The 22999-nt window shown below is 46.3% G+C and overlaps 2 protein-coding genes across 4 annotated transcripts; both read right to left on the bottom strand.

Moving 5' to 3' along the window:
- Nucleotides 1-2917: 2917 nt before the first annotated feature.
- LOC144289305 (olfactory receptor 10H2-like) lies at nt 2918-3985 on the bottom strand. Its single transcript, XM_077857466.1, has one exon. The coding sequence runs from the start codon at nt 3983-3985 to the stop codon at nt 3026-3028; it is 960 nt and encodes a 319-aa protein (XP_077713592.1). The 3' UTR covers nt 2918-3025.
- A 9055-nt stretch (nt 3986-13040) lies between these two features.
- On the bottom strand, nt 13041-22131 carry LOC144290387 (C-type lectin domain family 4 member G-like). Of its 3 annotated transcripts, XM_077859568.1 has the most exons (7): nt 21955-22128; nt 21506-21613; nt 20930-20983; nt 20744-20833; nt 18503-18654; nt 17320-17423; nt 13041-15936 (listed from the first exon to the last, which is right to left on the bottom strand). In XM_077859568.1, exons 1-7 carry the CDS (start codon nt 22034-22036, stop codon nt 15798-15800), a joined length of 729 nt encoding a protein of 242 aa, XP_077715694.1. In that variant the 5' UTR covers nt 22037-22128; the 3' UTR covers nt 13041-15797. The 3 variants fall into 3 exon arrangements, with proteins under 3 accessions (XP_077715694.1, XP_077715696.1, XP_077715695.1); XM_077859570.1 differs by lacking the exon at nt 21506-21613 and having other exon boundaries at nt 21955-22131; XM_077859569.1 differs by lacking the exon at nt 20930-20983 and having other exon boundaries at nt 21955-22129.
- Between the last annotated feature and the right edge of the window lie 868 nt (nt 22132-22999).

Here is a 22999-nt window from a genome sequence, read left to right as displayed (position 1 = left end):
CACCAGTGAGAATGGGGAAAATTAACAAGGCAGGAAACCACAAATGTTGGAGAGGATGCGGAGAAAAGGGAACCCTCTTACACTGTTCGTGGGAATGTGAACTGGTGCAGCCACTCTGGAAAACTGTGTGGAGGTTCCTCAAAGAGTTAAAAATAGACCTGCCCTATGACCCAGCAATTGCACTGTTGGGGTTTTACCCCAAAGATACAGATGCAATGAAACGCCGGGACACCTGCACCCCGATGTTTCTAGCAGCAATGTCCACAATAGCCAAACTATGGAAGGAGCCTCGGTGTCCATCGAAAGATGAATGGATAAAGAAGATGTGGTTTATGTATACAATGGAATATTACTCAGCCATTAGAAACGACAAATACCCACCATTTGCTTCAACATGGATGGAACTGGAGGGTATTATGCTGAGTGAAGTAAGTCAATCGGAGAAGGACAAACAGTGTATGTTCTCATTCATTTGGGGAATATAAATAATAGTGAAAGGGAATATAAGGGAAGGCAGAAGAAATGTGTGGAAAATATCAGAAAGGGAGACAGAACATGGAAGACTCCTAACTCTGGGAAACGAACTAGGGGTGGTGGAAGGGGAGGAGGGTGGGTGGTGGGGGTGAATGGGTGAAGGGCACTGAGGGGGCACTTGACGGGATGAGCACTGGGTGTTATTCTGTATGTTGGTAAATTGAACCCCAATAAAAAATAAATTTATTAAAAAAATTGGTGAAATGTTTCAACAGCACTTCTCCAAGAACACATAGAAATGGCCAACAAGCATGTGATGAGATGCACAATATCATTACTTATTAGAGAAATTCAAATCAAAACTACCATGAGATGCCACTTCTTACCACTAAGATACAGGACAGGTAATAACAAATGTTGGCAAAGATGTGGAGAAATTTGAACCCTACTACACTGCTAGTGGGGATATATAAGGGTGCAGCCACTTTGGAAAAGAGTATGGAACTTTCTTTAAATGATAGGCCAGTTCAAATGGATACTTTAGGGTAAAAAGTAATTCAATCGGCCACCTGCGTGTGGACCATCATGACTGTGCAACTTTCTGCGTATCCCATTGGCCACTGGTCCCTATAAAGCTGCTACGCCTCTTAGTCTCGGGGTCCAAGTCCCTGCTCCGCTGTGTTGGGTATACTTGGACCCAAGCTCGAGCTTGTAATAAACCCTTGTGTGTTTGCAAAAAAAAAAAAAAAAAAAAAAAATTAAACATAAAGTTACCCTTGAATCCAAAAAATCCACTCCTTAGTATACATGCAACAGTATGGAACCATATATTCAAGAAAAATGTGTACTCAAATGTGTACTCAAAATGTTTCTAGTGGCATTATTCAACATAGCAAAAAGTAGAAACACTGAGAAGTTCAGTAATAGACAGATGAAATACAGTATGTCCCATTATCAATAGCCAAACTATGGAGAGAGCCCCAATGTCCATCGAGTGATGAATGGATATATATATATATATATCACATCATTACTCAGCCATCAAAAAAATGAAATCTTGGGGAATCCCTGGGTGGCTCAGCAGTTCGGCGCCTGCCTTTGGCCCGGGGCATGATCCCAGGATCGGGTCCCGCATCAGGCTCCCTTCGTGGAGCCTGCTTCTCTCTCTGCCTGTGTCTCTGCCTCTCTCTCTCTCTCTCTCTCTCTCTCTCTCTCTATGTCTACCATGAATGAATGAATAAATAAATAAATCTTTAAAAAAAATGAAATCTTGTTATTTGTAACTGTGTAGATGGAGCCAGAGGGTATTGTGCTAAGCAAAATAAATCACTCAGAGAAAGACTGATGCCATATGATTTCACTCATATATGGAATTTAAGAAACAAAACAGATGAACATATGGAAGGGGGGGATAAAGGAGAGAGGGAAACTGCCATAAGAGACTCTTAATGATGGAGAACAAACTGAAGGTTGATGGAGGGAAGTGAGTGAGAAGTGGGCTAGATAGGTGATGAATATTAAGGAGCGTACTTGTGATGGGCACTGGGTGTCGTATTTAAGCAATGAACCTCTGAATTCTATTCCAGAAACCAATATTACACTGAATCTTAACTAACTAGAATTTAAATTTAAAAAAAAGAAATACAATATGTCCATACAATGGAATAGTATTTGACAATAAAAATGAATGGGCCTCACACATCTACAACATGATGGAACCTTGAACACATTGTTCTAAGTGAAAGAACTCAGTCTAAAAGACAACCTGATGTATAATTACATTTATGTGAAATATCCAGAACAAGCAAAGTGAAATGAGTAAGTCACAGGAATGATGAAACGTACAGCATAGGGAATGTAGTCAATGGTATTTGTAATAGTATTGTGTGGGGTCAAATCACTATATTGTATAATTGAAACTAATCTAACATCGTGTGGCAACAATACTTCAATTAAAAAATTTTTAAACAATATTTTCTGAGAAAAAAAGTGGTTTCCTAGGGCTGGGGGTTATGGGAGTTGGGGAAGAAATGGGGACTGAATGGGTAGAGGTTACTTTTTTGGGTGACAAAAATGTTTCAAATTGATTGTGATGATGATCACATAACTCTGAATATACTAAAGACCACCTGAATTGTGTACTTTAAACAGGCAAATTATATGAAATTATATGGCATGTGGATTATATCTTGATAAAACTGTTTGATTATAAATAAAACTAATATCCAAGACACAAACCAAGGGAGAAAAAAGAAGTAAAGTTCACATTTATTGAGCACCTGCTATGTCATGGGTGTTGTTTCAAAAACTTTTTTTTTTATTGGTGTTCAATTTGCCAACATATAGCATAACACCCAGTGCTCATCCCATCAAGTGCCCCCTCAGTGCTTGTCACCCAGTCACCCCCACTCCCCGCACACCTCCCTTTCCACCATCCCTTGTTCGTTCACTTTTTACCAATCTTACTAGGTAGTCATTGTTCACCCCATTGTACAGATGAGGGTATGGTCATCCTTCTACCTTATTCTAAGACCACCCCCACACTGGCCACTTAGATGCTGGAGGGATAGAGTTTACTGAGGAAGGTCTTCTTCATGGCGATCTTCAGCTCCTTATTCCTGAGACTGAAGATGATGGGGCTGAGGAAGGGCGTGAGGACCGTATAGGTGATGGCCATCAAGGTGTTGCCTTCCTGGGAGTGCAGACCCTTGGGCTTGAGGTAGATAACAGAGGCAAAGCCATAGTGCACAATGACCACTATAAGGTGGGACGCACAGGTGGAGAAGGCTTTGTGCCTTCCCTCAGCAGAGGGGATCCTCAAGATGGCAGCCACGATAAAGGCATAGGAGAGGAGGATGAGGAGAAAGCAGCCCAGCAGGGCGGTGATGCACACCAGCCCCACGCCCAGGGCCACTATTGGTACATCAGTTCCACAGGCCAGCTTCAAGAGAGGGGGCACATGACATAAAAAATGGTGGATCTCATTGGGTCCACAGAAAGTGAGGTGGAAAACAGCTGTGGCCACCACCAGCCCTATGATCGAGCCACCAGCCCAGGACCAGGCCACCAGGTAGGTGCAGCCACGGGGGCTCATGAGCACATTGTAGCGCAGAGGGTGGCAGATGGCCACATAGCGGTCGTAGCCCATGACCGTGAGCAGGAAGGAGTGGGTGAAGCCGAACGTGAAAGAGAAGAACATCTGGCTGGTACAGGCTGCAAAGGCGATGGTGCGGCGGGTGGAAAGCAGGTCAGCCAGCAGGCGCGGGGTGATGGCCAAGGTGTAGAGGATCTCGGAGATGGACAGGGCGCACAGGAAGAGGTACATGGGCGTGTGCAGGCCGCGCTCGCTCCAGACAGTGGCCATGATGAGCAGGTTCCCCAGCAGCGTGAACAGGTACATGAGCAGGAACAGCAGGAAGAAGGCAGGCAGGAGATGGGGCGGGAAGGTGGAGAAGCCCACGAGGATGAATTCAGACACAGAGCTGTGGTTTAGGCCCAAGGTGGCAGCCATCCCTGAGTGGGGAGAGAGTGAAGGTGGCCCGGTGGGCAGGAGCTCCGGGTCTGCGCTGAGCCCAGCCCTGGAGGACTTCCTGGGGTGGGGGGTCCCCACTCTGGGCCAGTTCCTCTGCCACTCGCTGCTCATGATGACTGTCAGCGCTCCTCAGAGCTGCTTGAGGTTCAGGGAAGATTATGCGCTTCAAGGGCACAGTGTAGCCCTGGCGATTAGCAAGAATGCGGTAAAAAATAATACTGGTGATAAGAATTACAACTACTGTTATTACTATTATTGATTCCATATACAACCACCTGACTTTCCTGCCTTTGAGCATGTTAATCACTCTATGTTTCTCTCCATCTCTGTGATTCCAAATCCTTCCTGAATTTTAAGTCCGAGCTACTCCCTAATTGCTATCTTCAGCTGTTGGTCACCTCTCTTGCGTGACGTAGAGAGGATACAGGCTCTGGTTAATTTTCAGCATTACCCCTTACTAGCTCACTGGGAACATGGGATAATAATGCTTATTCCACAGGGCTGTCGTGGCACTAGGTGAGGTGACGCACATTCAGCTCTTAGCTACTCTTGCTGTTGTGTGGTCTAACATGAGTGAGTCGCTCACAAGGATGTGGCAGTGACGGGCATCACCAGAGTCTGACCCCAGCTGGGCACTCTATCTCTGGTATTTACCAGTGCCATTCTCTGAATCTCCTTCCCTCTCCCTGAGCCCTACCTACTCTCCTATCCCCAAACTCCTCCTTCATGGAGCAACCAAGGCTCGCAGCTGTGGGTTCTCTCATGTTCTTCCCTAAGGGGCAACAGATTCACATCTGCCCTGGCTCCCTGTGAGGACAGCTCTCCTAAGCATCTGCTTCATCAGGTGCTGCTTCTCTGTCTCTCTGTCTTCCTCTCTCTGCCACCAACAGACTTGCAAAAAAGCAACATCTTGGGGCACCTGGGTGGCTTCGTCGTTAAGCATCTGCCTTCAGGCCCAGGATCCTGGGATTAAGCCCTGCATCTGTCATGATCTCAGGATCCTGGGGATTGAGCCCTGTGTCCAGGTTTCTTGCTCAGCAAGGAGTTGGCTTCCCCGTCTCCCTCTTCCTCTCTCTACTCATGTTCTCTCTCTCTCTCTCAAATAAATAAATAAAATATTTTTTAAAATGCAACATCTTCTTTTAAAATGCGGAATGGGTCAACAGATGAATGGATAAACAAAAAGTGGTATAATCATATAATAGAATATCATTTAGGTATACAAGATCATGAAGTACTGACACACGCTACGACACAGATAAACCTTAAAGAGATTAAGCTGAGTGAAAGAAGCTAGCCACAAAGACCACATAATGTATGATTTCATTTATTTGAAATATCCAGAATAGATAAATGGATCAAAGCAGAAAGCAGGGGACACTGCGGTGGCTCAGTGTTTGAGCATCTGCCTTTAGCTCAGGGTGTGTTCCCAGGGTCCTGGGGTCAAGTCCTGCATCAGGCTTGATGCAGAGGCTCTCTGCCTCTCTCTATGTGTCTCTCATGAATAAATAAATAAAATCTTCATTTTAATAAGTCTTTTTAAAAAAACAGGAAGCAGATCAGCAGTTGCCAGGGAATAGGAGTAGGGTAGAATGGAGAGTAACTATTAATGGGTTAGCAGATTTCCTTCTAGGGTGGTGAAATATCTTGGAACTAAACAGAGGTGTTGGTGGCACAACATTATGAATGTTTAAATGACACTGCATTGTGCCATTTAAAATGGCAAGGATGTAGAGAAATTGGAACTCTAGTGCAATTACAACTCTAGTGATTGTACAGTGGTGCAACAGTTACGGAAAATAGTATGAATGGTCCCCCCAAAATTAAAAATAGAACAACCTATGACTCAGCCATCCTACTTCTGGATCTATATGCAAAAGTGGCGAAAGCAGGGCCTCAAAGACATATTTGCACACTGGTCACAACATCAAGAGTCACAATAGCCCAAGAGATAGAAACAACCCAAATAGCCACTGATGGATGAATGGATAAACAAGATGTGATATATCCATACAATGGAATATCATTCAGCCTTAAAAGGAAGGCAATCCTGTCACATGCTACAACACATGAACCTTGAGAACATTATGCTATGTGGAACCAGCCAGTCCCCAAAGAGGAGGAATCTTGTATGATCCCACTTATGTGAGGTATCTAAAGTAGTCAAGTTCATAGAAACAGAAAGTAGAATGAAGGCTGCCAAGGACTACAGGGAGTGAGAAATGGGGAGTTTCGTTTAATGGGTATAGAGTTTCTGTTTTGCAAGACTGAAAGAGTTCTTGAAATCTATTACACAACACTGTGAGTATACTTGAAACCACTGAACTGCATACTTAAAAATGGTGAAGATAATAAATTTTATGTCATGTGTTTTTTGCACAACAAAGTATGAAGATGTGCTACAACATGAGTGAACCTTGAAAATATTATGCTATGTGGGGGCAGGGGGGGGAAGCCAGGCACGGAAGGTCGAAAGGTCATCTGAACCAAAGGGTCTGACTCCATCAACATGAAATACCTAAAATATGCAAATTCATAGGCACTACAAGCAGAGTAGGGGTGGGGGAGGGGTTGGGTATGGATGGGGGTGTTGGTGGTGATGGGGAAGTGACTACTAATGAAGGCAGTGTTTCCTTTTAGGGTGATGAACATATTTTCCAACTAGAAAGGGTGATGGTTGCACAGTATTGTGAAAGCACTAAACGCCATTGATTTGTACACTTCAAAATGGTTAATTCTATGCTATGTGAATATTGCCTCCTCCCTTTTTTTAGAAAGCGAAATGAGCCTGTCCTCGGGCCTCTCTCCCTCTGCGATGTCTCTTCCCCTGGTTCGCATGCAGCCCAGCCTGTCCCCAGAAAGGGAGAGAGTGAGTGCCCAGTGCCAGAGGGGAGGTCCGGGAGGAAGAGCAACCCCGACACCTGCTCTTAACCCTTCCCGCTGCTTCCAGGGCAGCCGCCGAGCCTCCGCCCAGGCGTGTGTGAGAGCAGAAGAGGAGGCACCTCAGCACTGCTCCATTCTGGGGTGGGCGGCCTCCAGTTCTTGCAGACTGGGACCTGGGGGCCCCTTTGTCTCACAAACACCTGCATATGGATGTGTTTCCACACTTCTACATCCCTGCATTCCGCTCCCCCCCCCGCCCCCACGCGCGCAGCGGCCTAGAGCTCCCACACCAGCGATGCACACAGAGGCCGGCGTGCACCTGCGGCCGCCTTAGGGCCCGCGCGCTCACACAGATGCAGAGACCCCGCCGCGGGGACGGACTCACTCGACCACAGCCACATCTGCAGGCGCACGCAGACGTAGCTCTCACAGCAGGACGCAGCAGAAGCGGGAAGACCACGAATAACGCCTGTGTCCCAGACAGACAACCTTCACCCTAAGATCTGCGGCGACAGCCAGGAAGCGCACGGGAGGCGCGTGGACCAGGAGCCCGAGGGCACGATTCCCGATTCCGGAATTAGAGGCCTCTGCTCAGGCATTGTTTGCTTCACACTTCCTTCGGGCCGGGTTCTGGGTCCCAAGATCCACCCCAATACTATTACCTACAGTCCTTCCCCACATCCCGCGCGCGCGCGCGCATCACCTCCTCCAGGAAGGCAGCCAGGGGCTCACACTCGCCTCTGTTGGCGGCTGCGAGGAGCGCTCTTGGGGCGTCGCAGAGGAAGCCCTGGGTCCCCTCACTCACACTCAACACCGGGAGCTCAGAAGTGGGGTGGGCAGGGCGGGAGGTGCACCTGCACTTTATCTAGCTCTACTCCAGTGGCATTCCAAAGGCTTCCCAGAGGAGGCGGGCGGGCGGAGGTTGCAGGCGGGGCCATCCTCAGGGGCCGAGTCAGGCAGCGGCCTTAGGGAGACTTCCAGAAACTTCTCTGAGATTAGCCCACAGCAATACATGCAGCCTCCAAATCTTCCCTGAGGCCTCCCAGCTGGGCTGTAGAGGATGGTTAAGTCAGAAGACAGAGGTGACAGGACTGCCTCTAACTGGGCAGGGGAAGGGATACAAAAGGAGGCTGGTGCCCCTCCCCCTACTCTCTGAGCATACTTCTTTGCTCTTACCCAGGGTGGATTATGGACACTCCGTTCCCAAAGCTCAAGCTCCATCCACACCCCACAAACAACTCCCCTGGGCCATCCCAGAGAGGACAGCAAAGGTTCCCAGAGTTTTGGTGGGGGAAACCCTGGGTCCCAGCCCCTGGGAGTGGGTCCAGAAGAGGGGCTGATGTCCCGCCTCTGCAGAAACAGAGATGCCCGGCCAGAGATGGGATGTCAAAAACATGGCCCTGCTCTGGGCCCAGGCTGCACCAGGCTGAGGACTGAGGAGGGATGGAGGAGGCAGTGCCGACCCATCACAGCCATCGGCAGCCAGGCTTGTCTTGTTCTAGGGCCACAATGCAGCTCAGTGCCCACTGTCCCAGCTTCTAGTGGCTGCCAATCCCCTTGACTGCATCATTCAAATCTCTTCTTGTGTCTTCACACTAACTTCTCCTTGTGTCTGTATGTGTTCTCCTCTCCTTATAAGGACACCAGTCATTAGACACGAGCATTTAGGAGCGCAACACCCAGGGTGATTTCATCTTGACATCCTTATCTGATTACACCTATAAAGACCCTATTTCCAAACAAGGTTATGTTCTGAGGTTCCAAGTGGACATGCATTTCTGAGTGACACTATTTTAATCCACTACAACATCTCTTCTGATTTCGTTCTCTGCTTCTGTTCTGAGCTCTCCACCTGCTTCCTACACAACATCAGAGGGATCCTGCTAAACAAACCAAATTACTTCCTCCCCACATGCTTAGAACCAGTTCCCTAGTCCCAGATGCCTCGCTGCAGCCAAAAGTCTGGTCCTTATTAGCTTCTCCAGTTTTCTTTCTTGGCTCCCTCTCCCTATTCCAACACAGTACCCTCACTTTGTTTCTCTAGGGTAAAATGAGATGTGAACATTTTCAATTTTGTGAGTGTACCAGACCTCTCATCCCCAGGTTCCACTGCATCCCTCATGCCCCACTCCCATCTGCTCCAACCAACCAGTCTCAGGTCATATGCCATCACCTCCAGGAACCTATTCTGCATCCTCCACCCTTGACTTGGCCAGGTGCCTCTCTAACTCCTAGCTTGCCCTGAAGTCCCCCATCACATGGTGCTGCCATCACCAGGTTGTGGGTTTGTGTTTCCCACTGGACTTCTACAGACCTCCTGAGGGCAGAGATGGCATCTCACTGGTTGCATGCCATGTTCCCAGCACCTGGAATGGTAAATATTAAATGGAAAAGTAAATATTCAATAACAATACATTAAAGAAAAAAGTGGAGGAAGGACATGCATTGTGCTGCGAGACCCTACAGTGCAGGCAGGAAAGGAGGGAAGTGGCATCTGAGCTGAACTCTGAAGGATGAACAGGATCTGCACACGGCATCAGGCATCAGGGAGGGACTGGCAGGCAGTGGAACCGGCATGAGCAAACGCATGGAGAAGTGCCCAGAATGGGGTCCGAGGAGGCTGGAAAGTCAGACAGGGCCAGCAGAAGACCCAGAATGTGGGGGCAATCTGGGGGTTTCCTGGCACCACTCAAATCAGGAAACGACATCAGAGAAATGGACGTCCAACCAAGGAATGAATTCAGGACAAGGAGAAGGATCATTTGTTGCTGCTTCTGGGTGCCTAGAGAGGTCAGGGTTTTAGGCTAAGGTCACAGAAGGGGGTCAATACTAAGCCAGGAGATGGAGAGGAGCCCAAGGTCTCAGCTCAGCTGCATCTTGCAGCCCTGCCTGGAGGGGCTGCTGTAACTCTGGACAAGTGGCTTGGCCTCCCTGAGCCTCAGTTTTTCTTGAACTATGGGCACCATGCTTTCCTTTGTCTCGCAGGTATTTCTTGTAGACCTACTATGTGCCAAATTGTGTGTGGCCCCCAGAGACAAAATGACCAATAACCAAGGTCCCTCGAACCACAGCCTTGTAGCTTTGCTCAGCTGTTCTACCAAGCAGGACCCATGCATTTCTGGGTCTCTGCACTGGGTCTGACCCAGGAGTGACCAAGAGATATTTTCCAAGTCGTTTCCTTCCCGACATCCATCAGCCCCCACTGGGAGCCAGAATCTGTGTTCACAGCTGTGGGCGGAGAGATGGGTCAGACCCAGGCCGTCCCCAAGAGTAATGTTCTGCACCTGCTTTCCTCACTGGCACCGCACCCCTGGCCCAGGTTCCCCCGAGTCTCCCATCTGATCCCAGACACAGGAACGTGGCAGTACTCTCCAGTGTTAGTGGCAAATTAATTGTCAGTGGATTTCCTTTTTGGATCTTTTTACCTTGATGGGTTTCAGGGAAGTCAACAGGACTGTAGCGTCCCAGAAATCTGCTGCACCTCCATGGCATTTAGCTCCCAGGATCTGAGTGACTTCAGCACTCGCCCATCTCCCCACTCCTTGCCTGGTTGCTCTTAGAGGTGGCACTCAGGTCCAGTCACTTTCCATCTCTCGCACCAACTAGGAACACCATGAATATTTGTAGGACAAAATTCCCACTATGGATTGGACAGTTAAGTCAAGTTGAAAAACTCTTCAACCCGCTGGTCATTGTCTTGTTTAAGAAGTGCCCCCTCATTTTGCTAGGCAGCTGTGTGATGGTGCATGGAGGGAGGAAGCCTCATGCTTGATCTGGTCTCTTTGATAACTGGGTAAAGTCGGAACAGGCCACATGAGTTGGTTAGTTTGATAAGCATGACCAGCCTCGGTACTGTGTGCCAGATAACTCTTATCTCCAGATGAAAGGAAGTCCAGCCCCAGCTAGCATGTATCCAACAGCTGTATATGCAACGTCTGAGCCCTTCTCTGGGGAGCCCCCAGTGACCAGGACTGACATGCCTGCTCCTGTGGACATGACAGTTAGAGGGGAGAAGGTGAATGACAAATAACTGAATTTAGGCAAGAATATGAGATGTGTGAAGAAGAGAAGGTGGTAGGCTAAGGAAGTAGGGCAGATTGAGGGGGTTTTGTGGAGAAGGGGACATTTTAGCTGAGACTTTCCCCTCTAGTGGTAGAGTGTGAGGCAGAGGGAATGGCATGTGCCAGAGACCTGAGGTGGGAAGATGATTATCCATTTAAGGAACAGAAGAAAGCCAATGTGACAGGGGGCTTGGATAGGAAAGGAGGCAGTGAATAGTTCAAGATGGCTTAAAGGTGATCAGGGATCCAAACAAAAGGACCCTATCCCATTACCCTAACTGCCAAAGGATAGTACTCATCTACATGACATACTGGCTATGATACACACACAAGGGTAGGTGGATTCCTGTGACGTCAGTCACATAGTCACACCTGAAAAGTGAATTTAGGGATGAGCCATTCATATTTCAGAAGGATTTTGCAGCTCACATACTTTCTGTAGTGTTGTAATGAAGGATGAGTTTATTTTCTCAGGCAGTTTTATTGAACATCTATTAGGTGCCCAACTGTGGGAACACCATAGTAAGCAAGTTCAGATTAGTTCTAACCTCTCAGGGCTGCCAGTCTAGTGGGGAAGGAAGGGAGGTATTGATCAAGTAATTTATACAAAACAGCACAGAGCATACTGTGGAAGTAGAAGCTTCAGCCACCCTCAGAGCTCTGGAGACTTTCACCTCTGTCTGTGCCCAGCAGCATGAAGCATGGAGCACTCACAATAGCCACTTGGCCCCAGGTGGTTTGTGGGCTATGGTTCTCTCATGGCACATGTTGTAGAACTTGGCCACTTTGAACTCCAGGAAATTGGTGCATGGACCAAGAAATGGTCACCTCCATTTCCCACCTATGTCTCTTGGTACTAATCAAACACCAAGTTTGAGCTTGAGACTAAGCTTGAAAACTATCCAGGGACTATTCCTCTGGAGTGAGCTGAATCTGTGGCTCTGTCTCTACCTTAGTTCTGAGCTTTGCATTGAAACTCATTTGCCTACTGCTCTGTGGCCGATCCTTGGGGACTCCTTAATTTCCACAAATAAAGTGGAGATGGGAAATTGTGTGTCAACTTTTAATGAGCCCCCAGCTATCACTTAAAATCCCATGATTTGTTCAGTAATGAACCAGTCTTGGTTTCTAGAGCTTGCTATGCCAGCCGGGCTTGGCAGGTTCTACAGGGAAAGAGTCCCATTGCGCGCTCTTTAATGCCATTGACTGACTCCTAATGAGCAGAACTCTGTTCACCTCTCTGTGTCTTCCAGGAAGTGTGCCCACGGGCTTTAGCTGATGGGCTCTGAGCACATGAGGGCAGGACTGGAGGTGGTACATTCAGAAAATCCTACTAATCCTGCTACCCCAAGACATCACTTCCACTGAATTCTCTGGGGCTTGTTGTTTACTTCTTTAAACAAAGACTCTGTAGCCACCATTGTGAACTGTTCAGCTCTCTTCAGGCTTTTAAACACAGATTAATAGGCAAGGGGAGAGTTGTTTGTAGTAGCTTGGGTGGCTCTCTGCCTCAGGCCACTGACTCACATCAGACAGACTCAGGTGGAAATCGGTAATAGTACCTGCCTAATGTATAAACTGTCTGGTACTTAGCAAATGTTCAGTAAGTGCTTGATACTGTTAGTTCATCACTTAGGAGAGCCCTGTAGGAGTCTGGGTATAGTGAATGGAGCCAGCTCACTATTCACCTATCTTACCCCATGCCTTTGGAACTCATCCATCCATTCATCCATCAAACATTATTGAGTAATCTCTGTGTTCCAGGCTCTGGAAACTCAAACACAGAGCAACCAAGATGATTCCTTCTGGTTTTTACTTTCTCCTGGGGAGAAACTAGTTTATGAAAATATGAGCTAATGAGTCACACAAAAGAAGTGCTAATTTCAAGTAAATGGATTTGTGGTTGCAGTTCTTGGGCCAGTAGTAGCATCCAAGTCCACAAATAAATGGATATTATATCAGAGTCAAGATGGGCTGTGACAAAATTATTTTCCTGGATTTGGACTCTTCCCCAGTGAGAATCAGGTCCCATTGTTGTTAGTTCAAACCTACTGTTATGAGCATGCTATGAAGGTGCAAACACATGTGTCTTTCTATAACATCAGCTTTATTCAATCATAAAGCAAGGTTAACATAATTGAAAAGCAGTTTAAGGATTCCAAACTCAGTGACATTTTACTACATGTTTAACTTGACTTTATACAAGTCACACAAAACAAAGTTACACAAGAAAATACAAGGGGTAAGAAGTTAACAGACCAAATGCAAAGTCAGTTCATGAACATGCAGTTGGGAAGAGGCCTTGGCCTGGTCTGAGTCAGCTCTCTGCACGTGCTGCTTATTATGTTCAAGCAGTGGAGGATCTCTGTTGTGTTCAGAGATCATTTGGGCAGATATTTTGTGAGCAAATTGCCTTTTTGATGTGGTCAGATGTGAAAGGGGAAGTTTCTGGAAAGTCTGACAGTTTGCTGTAAAAATCTTCCTTTTTAAAGGAGTTTAATCAGTCTTGGGCCTTTGTAGACTTCCTTTGGTTCTGCTGGTTACTAGTTCTTTTTTTCTTTTTTTAAAATTTTACTTATTTATTTGACATACAGAGGGAGAGAGAGAGAGCGAGAGAGAGAGCAAGCACAAGCGGGGGAGTAGCACGCAGAGGGAGAGGAATAAGTGGGCTCTCCACCAAGCAGGGAGCCTGATGCGAGGCTTTGATCACAGGACTCTGGGATCATGACATGAGCTGAAGGCAGATGCTTAACCAACTGAGCCACCCAGTCACCCCAGTTACCAGTTTTTGAAACCATTATCTTGTGCTTCTTTTGGCAGTATACTATGTAAGCAACAACGCCCTTGGCTGCTTATGTCAGTGCTTGACATAAGTTACTGCTTGGCATGAGTGACTCCATCTTGCTTTCTACACCTGTTCTATCAGCTACCCCTCTGCCATAAGCTACAAAGTCCCAGGAAGCTACCCTTGTGACAAGCTTGTCTATCCTGGTTCTTAATCACTGTGTCTGCCATGTTATAAGTACTCATAAGTTTTTACTGAATAAATGCATTGCAAAACACATCCTGAGAAAGCACATGGTTTGATCCACTTCGCTAAATCATCATGAGACATCTGGTAAACCTGCATTTTTCCAATAGCTGAACTTCAGCTAAACTTTCTGAACAAAGAACAAGAGCCCACTCTTAATTCTGACAACTCATCTCCATGGCCGTGGAAGAGAATCGCATTTTATATTTCTCTTCCTTGCAGCAGGGATATAGGCATGCATCTCATCCCCATACAGTTTCAGATTCTAAAGAGAGATAGCAGGGACCCAACCAAATTGCTATTTTATCTAATTCAAAATGGCATTTGTTGGAGAACAATTTTTCTATCCAGACCTTAACGTTGTTGTGCCATGGCTATCTAACCATGAGTGACACATGTATAAGTAAGTGAGCCTAGGCCAGGTCCAGGGAATGGCCATGCCTAATCCTGATGTCTGATGCCTGCACCTTATCATAGGTCTTGGTCTCAAGAATCCAAGGATGTGGAAGAAACTCACATAGGTTTTGGGATTAACAGAAGGAGGTCATACACAAGTAAGGAATTGAAGGATTTTTAAAAATGGGATAGAGTTCCACTGCATCTGTACAATATAGATCTTAAAAGTTAATAAAGGTCTCTAAGAGGAAAGCAAGAGTCAGAATCTGAGTAGACCATGCAGATGGTACCAGTTGATTTGAGTCCATTGGAGGGAGAGATGTCCCAAGGGAAGCCAGGGGAAGGGATCATCCCAGGCAAAGAAAACTGCAAAAGCAAATGCATGGAGGTGTAAGGGGCATGGATAAAGGGAAGTGGCAGACTGTGAAGGGGCTTTAGAGATGTCTCAGAACCAGAGAAGAAACTGGACCAGCAGGAGATGCTATAGAGGAAATTGGAGAGGCTGGCTGAGTTAATGGTGATGCTGAATGAATGTGAGAGGCCCAATCACCCTGTATCCGCAAGCTTTATGCTTTTTAGGTCAGAAGAAAGCCCTAGATATGTGGATTTTGTGAAATGGACCTTGGTCCCCTGTATTATTCAGCTTAGGTTGAGTATGCTGCAGTGGTAACTGGTGACATCAAAATCTTAATGGCCGACAACCATAGAGCTTTATTTCCTGGTCATGGTTATGGTGATTGTGGGTTAGCAGAAGCTCTGTTTGAGGAGGTCTTCTTTGTTGCAGAACCAAGTTTGAAGGAGCTTCCCTCTCTGGAAAGAACTGGTCTTGTAGCAAGAGCAAAATAAAGATAGCAGAACCACACAAGACTCTTAAGATTCCTGCTTCACAAGGGCATATGTCAGCTCCCATCACATTTCATTGGCCCACTCAAGATCATGGCTGAGCCTGGCTTTAATGGGAGTTAAGAATTATTATTATTATTATTATTTTTAAAAAGTTTATTTATTTATTTATGAGAGACACAGAGAGAGAGGCAGAGACACAGGTAGAGGGAGAAACAGTCTACCTGCAGGGAGCCCAATGTGGGACTCGATTCTGGGACTCCGGGATCACACACTAAGCCAAAGGCAGACACTCAACCACTGAGACACCCAGGTGTCCCGGGAGTTACAAATTATAATCCTCCTGCAGGAATGGGCCCAGGACTGTTTCTGGGGCATTTCTTTCACTCAGCAGAAATCAGGAAAGGAAATAAAGGGTGGGCAAGCCCAATGTCAAGAAAAGGATCCTAGAGTTTGGAGAATGGTCTTTTATTGTTGCCTCTCATGAACTCAGAACCAAGAGAAGGTAAGGATGGGGTCTGAGGCTGTATAGCAAGGGTTCTGTTTCATCCCAGGGAGTGAAGTATAAAGGGTTGGGTCAGCAGTTCTGCCTCCTTTCACAAATGAAAGCAAATTGCCCTGATTCACAAGAGAAGTCCCTCCAGTGTCCATAGTTGTACATCATCATGCAGGCCGGGGCAGTTACATTATCAGGTAGTTCCTTGGAGTCCCAGTTGCTGTAAAGAGATGCCCACAAAATTCCTGAGGGTCTGGCCCTGAAATTCCTGAGGCCTCCAGTGGGAGTCATTTATTGAACCCATCTTAGAGTAGTTATCTGGTCAACCCCTTCTGATTTTTTTTTTTCTGAGTGGAGAAAAGAGCTCAAATGGGAATGGCAACAGGCAACAGTCTTCAGAGAAGTGGACAGTCTCCAAGCTCTGGGGGCCACTATCTCTATCTGCCTCATCCCACTGACCCTCTCCCCTTCCCTGAGATCCATTCACCCTGAGCCTCTCTTTTTGTCCAAATTCTAGCTCTGCCACCTGCTATCTATGTGACCTGGGCAACAGTCTAAATGTTTCAGCCTCTGTTTTCCTCTTTTGTAAAATGGGAGCACATTCTGAGGATGTGTTGGTCAGTGCATGTAAGGTATACAGTAGATGATCAGACAGTAGATGAGTTTACCAAGGAGATGAATTCTTCCCTAACCCAAGACCATCCAGAGCAGTTTACCAAACAGAGAAAGGTGATACTGGCAGATGGAAACACCCGAACAAAGACAAAGAGTATGAGGAGGCAGGTAACTGCCAGGAAGGTATAGTGGATTCAGTGTTGTCTCCACCAAAAATATATGCCCATGTCCTAACCCCAGGTACCTGTGAATGTGACCTTATTTGGGAAAAGGGTCTTTGCAAATGAAATTAAGTGAAAGATATTCAGATGAGATCATCCTGGATTGACTGAGTGAGCCCTAAATCCAATGACAAGTATCCTTATAAGGGATAGAAGAGAGAAGACACAGGGGAGAAGGGTAGGGTGTGTGCCAGAGATTGGAGTGATGAGTCCAGGGAACACCTGGAGCCACCAGAAGCTGGAAGAGGCAAGAAAAAATCCTCCCCTACAGCCTTTGGAGGGAGTGTAGCCCCACTAACATGTTGGTTTGGGACTTCTGGCTGCCAGAACTGTGAAAGAATAAGATTCTGTTGTTTTAAGATACACAGTTTGTGGCTCTTAAAAACAGAGGCCACACACACACACACACAAAAAAAAATCTCATACAATTGGCAAGTGCTACATTATTATACTCCTGAATAGGCCCAATCTGCATACAAGCACATTCAAGGCTCTAAGAAGTCCTGCAACAAAGAACCAACCTGGCATTGAACCCATTGTTTCTCAAGCATTTAAATGGGAACACTCTTCCCAAGTAACAAAATAACAATAGCTAGTATGGTAGAAATGTGTCATGTTGTTTTGGGGTAAATAGTGAGTGAATGACAGGGAAACATCCAAAGTGGTCATAAACTTACTCTTCCAAAGTGTTGCTGATCTCTTAGGGTGGGGTGGGGGGACTGTCATGGGTGGTTAGGGGCATCTGCATTGCAGACAGGGAGACTCACATGTAGGTGGGGGTTGAGCCATCCATCCACCTGTGGTTGCCTTTCTGGCCCTCTTTGAAGAGGCCTATCCAGGATGTCACCTGCCCAGTGGATGTCAGGAAGTCCTAGATGGGAGAAGGCATACTGCTGGGTAAAATTCCATCAAAGATGAAAGGACAGAGGTTGAAGTGTCTGGGGGTCAGAAGAGGTCTAAGGTACAGATGAGCTCTCATGTGGGCAGACAGACAGAGGCAGTCCTGTAGAGCACTTTGTATCCTGATACAAACTCCAGACCCACTATGTGCGTATCATATGGCCTCAGACAAGTTACCCACCCCTTGGTCTCCCCAACTGTACAAAGGAAAAAATAGAGTCTCCCCCTCCTAGCATATTCTCAAGATTGGAAGAATCAGATGTGTGAGGTCTGTGCGCCTAGAAAGAAGTACTGGACAAATACTGGCTGTGAATGTTTTTTAAGGTCAATGGATGTTGGAGCTAGGGGTTCGATCTGTAGGCTGTAAGAATGTCTCTGGCTGGAACAGCCCGGGTGACTCAATGGTTTAGTGCTGCTTTCCGCCCAGGGCATGATCCTGGAGTCTCAGGATCAAGTCCACGTCGGGCTCTCTGCATGGAGCCTGCTTCTCCCTCTGCCTGTATTTCTCTCTCTCTCTCGCTCTCTCTCCCTCATGAATAAATAAATAGAATCTTTAAAAAAAAAAAAAAAAAGAATGTCTCTGGCTGGAAACCCAACTCAAAGGACATTCTTGAAGCCCTACTTTGAGCCAAGTCTTGTCCCTGAGATTACTTAGATCCAGCCCCATACTTATAAGCAGGGAACCCTGATGCAGTGTGAAATTCCATGATGAAAGCCTCTGATGATGTCATGAGAGAATATGGAGAAAGGATGTTTGTATTGGGGTTTTGACAGGTGAGTAAGAATTCTCCACACATATCTGTGTGGAGTAAGAATAAGGGCACTCCTGGCAGAGGGACCTACATGAATCAGAGCTTGGAGGCAGGAGCATAGTGCAGAGAGTCCATTCCCTGTATATCATAGCAGTGGACGTTGGCTTGAGGCAAGATGAGGCAGGTCTTGAAGACCATACTAGAAATATTGTGCTAGATCCCAGAGGGGACAGAAAAATGAACCCCCAAATTATTTTATAATCCCTTCCCCACCCTGCTAAGATTCTACGTGTCCCACCTGTTCTGTTCGGCTGTTGATGATAACCAAGTGAGCTTGCTTCTGGACACAAGAATCATTAGCCTGGGTCCAGGTGAGGTTGTCCAGGGAAAAGAAGTAGCAGGAGCCCTGAAAGAACTTCCAGCCCAGGGGGCAAGGCTCGCAAGAGGATTCTGTGAGAATGGAGCCATTAGCAAAATATTCATGTCCAGTTCTCCATCCAGTGAAGAGGTGTGTCACCCATCACCCCTTGGTCACATTCCCAATGGCCTCTATTTGAATATAGCCAACAGTAACTCACTACCTGGTTAAGTTGGTGTTTCCCATTATTGAAACATATCAGAAGGAAATAATAAAATGCTATAGATATCCTATGAAGTGGGGAAAGGAGACCCAAAGAACAATGTGAATAATATCCTATGTTTGTATAAATATATCCTACTTTTGTACCATAGAGGGGCTTATATTTGACATCCTTATTTGCTTGAAGAAACTCTAAAGCAGTAGTTCTCAACCAGGGGCAATTCTGGAGGGGACAATGGGCAACATCTGCAGAACTTTTTTGTTGTCCCAACTCAGGGAGGGTTTTCATGTCTGGTGGGTCAAGGTCAGGGATGATGCCAAACACCCTACAATACACAGGACAGTCCCCCACTGCAAAGAATGATACAGCTCCAAATGTCAACAGTGCTCAGTTTAAGAAACTGTGCTCTAAAGGAAAACATATATAACTATATAATATAATTACAGTGGTTCCTGAGGGTTAGCTGAGAACTTGGCAGTGAGGGCTCAGGAGTGAGAGAGAGAATTCTTGCTGCATTCATCTATATCCACTTAGTGAATACACGCACACATGCATGCACACGCACACACACACACACACATACAATTACTCCTTGCTATTTGCAGATTCCATATTTGCAAATTCACCTACTTGATAAAAATCTATTAATAACTCCCAGATCAATACTTGTGAAGTTTTCCTTGTCACTAACAGACATGCAGAGAAGTAGCAAAAAAACTTGAATCTGAGATAGAAAAAGGCAAGGCTCTGTCTTCTTGTTTCACCTCTCATCTACCATAAACAAGTGTCCTCCCCATGGGACATTTTGTGCCATGCCTTTCACATTTTTGTGCTTTCTGTTGAAAATTTTGCTGTTTAAAAAGGCCCTCAGGATTCTTGGGTGGCTCAGTCATTTAAAAGTCTGTCTTCAGCTCAGGTCATGATCTCGGGGTCCTGGAATGAAGCCCTGCGTCAGCTCCAAGCTCACTGGGGAGTCTGCTTGTCCTTCTGCTCCCCCTTTCACTCATTCTTTCTCTCTCTCTCTCAAATAAAATATAAAATATTTTTTAAAATAAAATAAAAAATCAAAAGGCCCTCAAGTGCAATGCAGAAGTGCTGTCAGTGTTCCTGAATGAGCTGGAAGACTGCAATGAGCTTTACAGAGAAAATGCATGTGCATTAGATAAGCTACATTCAGGCATGAATCATAGTGCTGGTGGCCATGAGTTCAATGTTAATGAAACAATATCTATTAAATATATTTAAACAGAAGCACACAAAAACAGGGTTAGGTATTGATTCGGTTGACAAAATGTTATAACCGGAGGCTCAAATAAACCTAACACTGTTATTTCCCGTAGGAGCAATGATTCAGGATTCATCAATTCATCATTTGCAGGGACTTTACAAGACATAGGTACATGAAGAATGAGAATTGGTGGTATATATAGTGAATGTCATCCACTCACGCTAAAGTTATATGAAAAACATGTAGCACCAAGAGCACCCCCTCCAGGAGCATCTGATCCAAAGGGTTTTTTGGGACCCAGGAATCTACACTGTTGCTAATTCTCCAGGTACTTCTAACATTCCGCTAAGGACTGACTACATTTTGTAGCACACTGATGTGGCTAGTAAAAGTGGAGGCTTTGGATCCTGATGGTCTATCTTAAAGAAAACACTGTTAATTATATCTCCATTGTACAGCCGAAGCAACGGAGGCTTAGAATGGTTTAAATGGGCTGCCCAAGGTCATAGACAGCCACAAGCCCAGACCAGATCTGGCTGTCTCAAAGATATTGCTTTTCTGGGAGCCCTCCATTACAAATATAATCTGATCATACCACCTGAACTTCCTAAAAAGATCTGAGAAGACATTGGCATTGGGGTGCCCCTCTGAGAACCACTGCTGTGGGAACCCCACTGTTATAGATAATGAAGGGAATACAGCCTCTCCCCTCTCCACCTCCTCTCCTTACCATTGCCTGCCAGTACAGCCTTCATTTGCCGGAACACTTCACTCCGAATGAAGTCCCGGTCGTGCCCGGCATCCCCCAGTCCCTGTGTCACTGGGAGACCCAAAGAGAAAGGGCTGGTGAAGGTCTTGGCAGAGACAGGAGATGTGGTTGAGGGGCAGGAGGCCAACCATGTCAAATCCCACTCACCTTTTTCATTCAGTTGAAATACTTTCTCCTGTACCTGTTGTGTCCTCTTTAAGACTGGGGAGAAGTATAAAAAGGTGTTCTGGACCCCAGAACCTCCCTGGAGTGTCTCCCAGTTCCTCAAAACCCAAGTGGACAAAGCTTTCTTCCCTTCCCAGGGCAAGGCATTCTGGGGCTCTGAAATGCCCCACCCATTTTTCAGATGAAGAAATTGAGGCCCAGAGAGGTAAAGGCCCTTGTCTAAGGCAGCCAGCTAGAGAGCCATGAGGCAGGACTTTTATTCAGGAGTGTCTGTTGAGCCACTTCTCTCTAGTAGTTAGCAGGGAGCCTGGAGTTCTGGTCTAGGTCAGGGATGAGCTTTGGGGAGACACTCATCAATGACTTCGACTGGCTTTAGCCCATGCAGGCCCCCCAAATCCCTCTGGGACTGATGGGAAGGTGAGCTCTGTTCTGTTATCATTATGATCCCTCTAGAGACACAGACCAGCCTCCCCTGCACCAGCCCTGCAGACCTGCCTTTACAGGATGGGAGCCAGTGTGCTTGCTTCCCTGTGGTTCACCCTGACCCAGATGCCTTACCTTCAGACAGAATCACACTGAGGATAATGACCGTAAGAAGCAGGATCAGGGACACGAAGAAGCAGAGATACTTCCAGGTCTTGTCCTGGGATGTCTGTCCCCATTGCCCTGGAGGAAAGGAGGTCAGCCTCCCTCTCCCCAAGGATATACACTCTCTTGCCCCCTGCAATGCCTCGGACAGTCTGCAGGAAATTGCTGTATCCCTCAGGATATTCTGGATTCACTACTGGACCCACCTGATAGGGAGGACTCAGAAAAGGCTGGAAAAAGAAGCCCATCCTTCTAGGATAAGAAGTCATGACAGTGAAGGCCGATGGGATGAGGAAGGGCTTCAGGAAGACTCAAACCTCAGATACTCCCTTCCCCTAACCTGTGAGGGAATTAGGGAAACCTAACACCCAGCTTTTGCTGACATGGAAAGGGCCCCTGGTCCCAGCTCCTTGACTCACCAGTGTTCCCCTGCTGTGGGGGGAGTTTGGCTCTCAGTGCAGTAATCTCACTGGGGTTTGGGGAGTGCCTGGCTTCATCCATGGCTGCAGTTCACTCAGCTCTGAGATGCCCCTGCCCTGCAGGGTTTACTGGGTGATCAACCCAGCTCTTGGAAGGAAACACCCTCCTCCCCAGCCCTCCTACACTTATCTTCCTTCCTGGCTCAACGTGGGGCCCCCAAGATCTCTGTAGATGGCCTATGATCAAGTAATCTGATAGGGGAAAGGAAGTGGGTACCTGGGGCAAAGGCAGTGGGCACCGAGTTTCCCCTGCAAACTTCATCTCTGCCGGAGGTGGTTAAAACACAAAACAATATAGAACCGAATCTAAATCCTTGTACTCACACCATCACCACTCTCTGCTTCTAACAGCTTTCTGTGAACAATTATCTCAAGTTTGCCCAGTTATGGATATTTGGCCTTAGGAAATCACATGTGTGATTCTTTTCTTGGCTACTGTGGCCAGTACCACTTCCCAGAACTGTTCATTCATTCACTCATTCATTAGTACATGCATGCGTTCATTCATGGATGCATTACTCTAGCTAATTACCTATTTATTATTTCAAAGTTTTAAAATAGTGACAAAGGAAGAAGGAGCTAGCATTTATTGCCCACCCTCTTTTGTCAAACATAATGAAATGCCCTTTACACTATCTCATTTAATCTTCACAAAAAACTGTCCAAAATAGCGGCTGTTCAACACAGAATAGATGAAAAGCTTGGTGAGGTGAAAACACAAGGCTAATAAAAAGCACAGCTAGGATGTAAATCAATCCTTTCTGACACCAGCAGTCTTCCCCATTATTCTCTGCTGTGTTGCCAACATTAATACTATGTATTTGAAAGAGAAGAAAGAAAAGTTACGAGTTGAGTTGTAACCCTCCTCCACCCAAAATTTATATGTGAAAGCCCTATAAGCCCCAGGACCTCAGAATGTGACTTCAGTATTTGGTAAAAGGGTCATTGCAGATATAATCAGTTTAAATAAGGTCATACTGGAGTA

This window comes from Canis aureus, chromosome 19, assembly GCF_053574225.1.
Source record: "Canis aureus isolate CA01 chromosome 19, VMU_Caureus_v.1.0, whole genome shotgun sequence".
Taxonomy (NCBI): domain Eukaryota; kingdom Metazoa; phylum Chordata; class Mammalia; order Carnivora; family Canidae; genus Canis; species Canis aureus.
The sequence above is the reverse complement of the archived record's forward strand: the minus strand, read 5'-3'. Positions and strand labels throughout refer to the sequence as shown.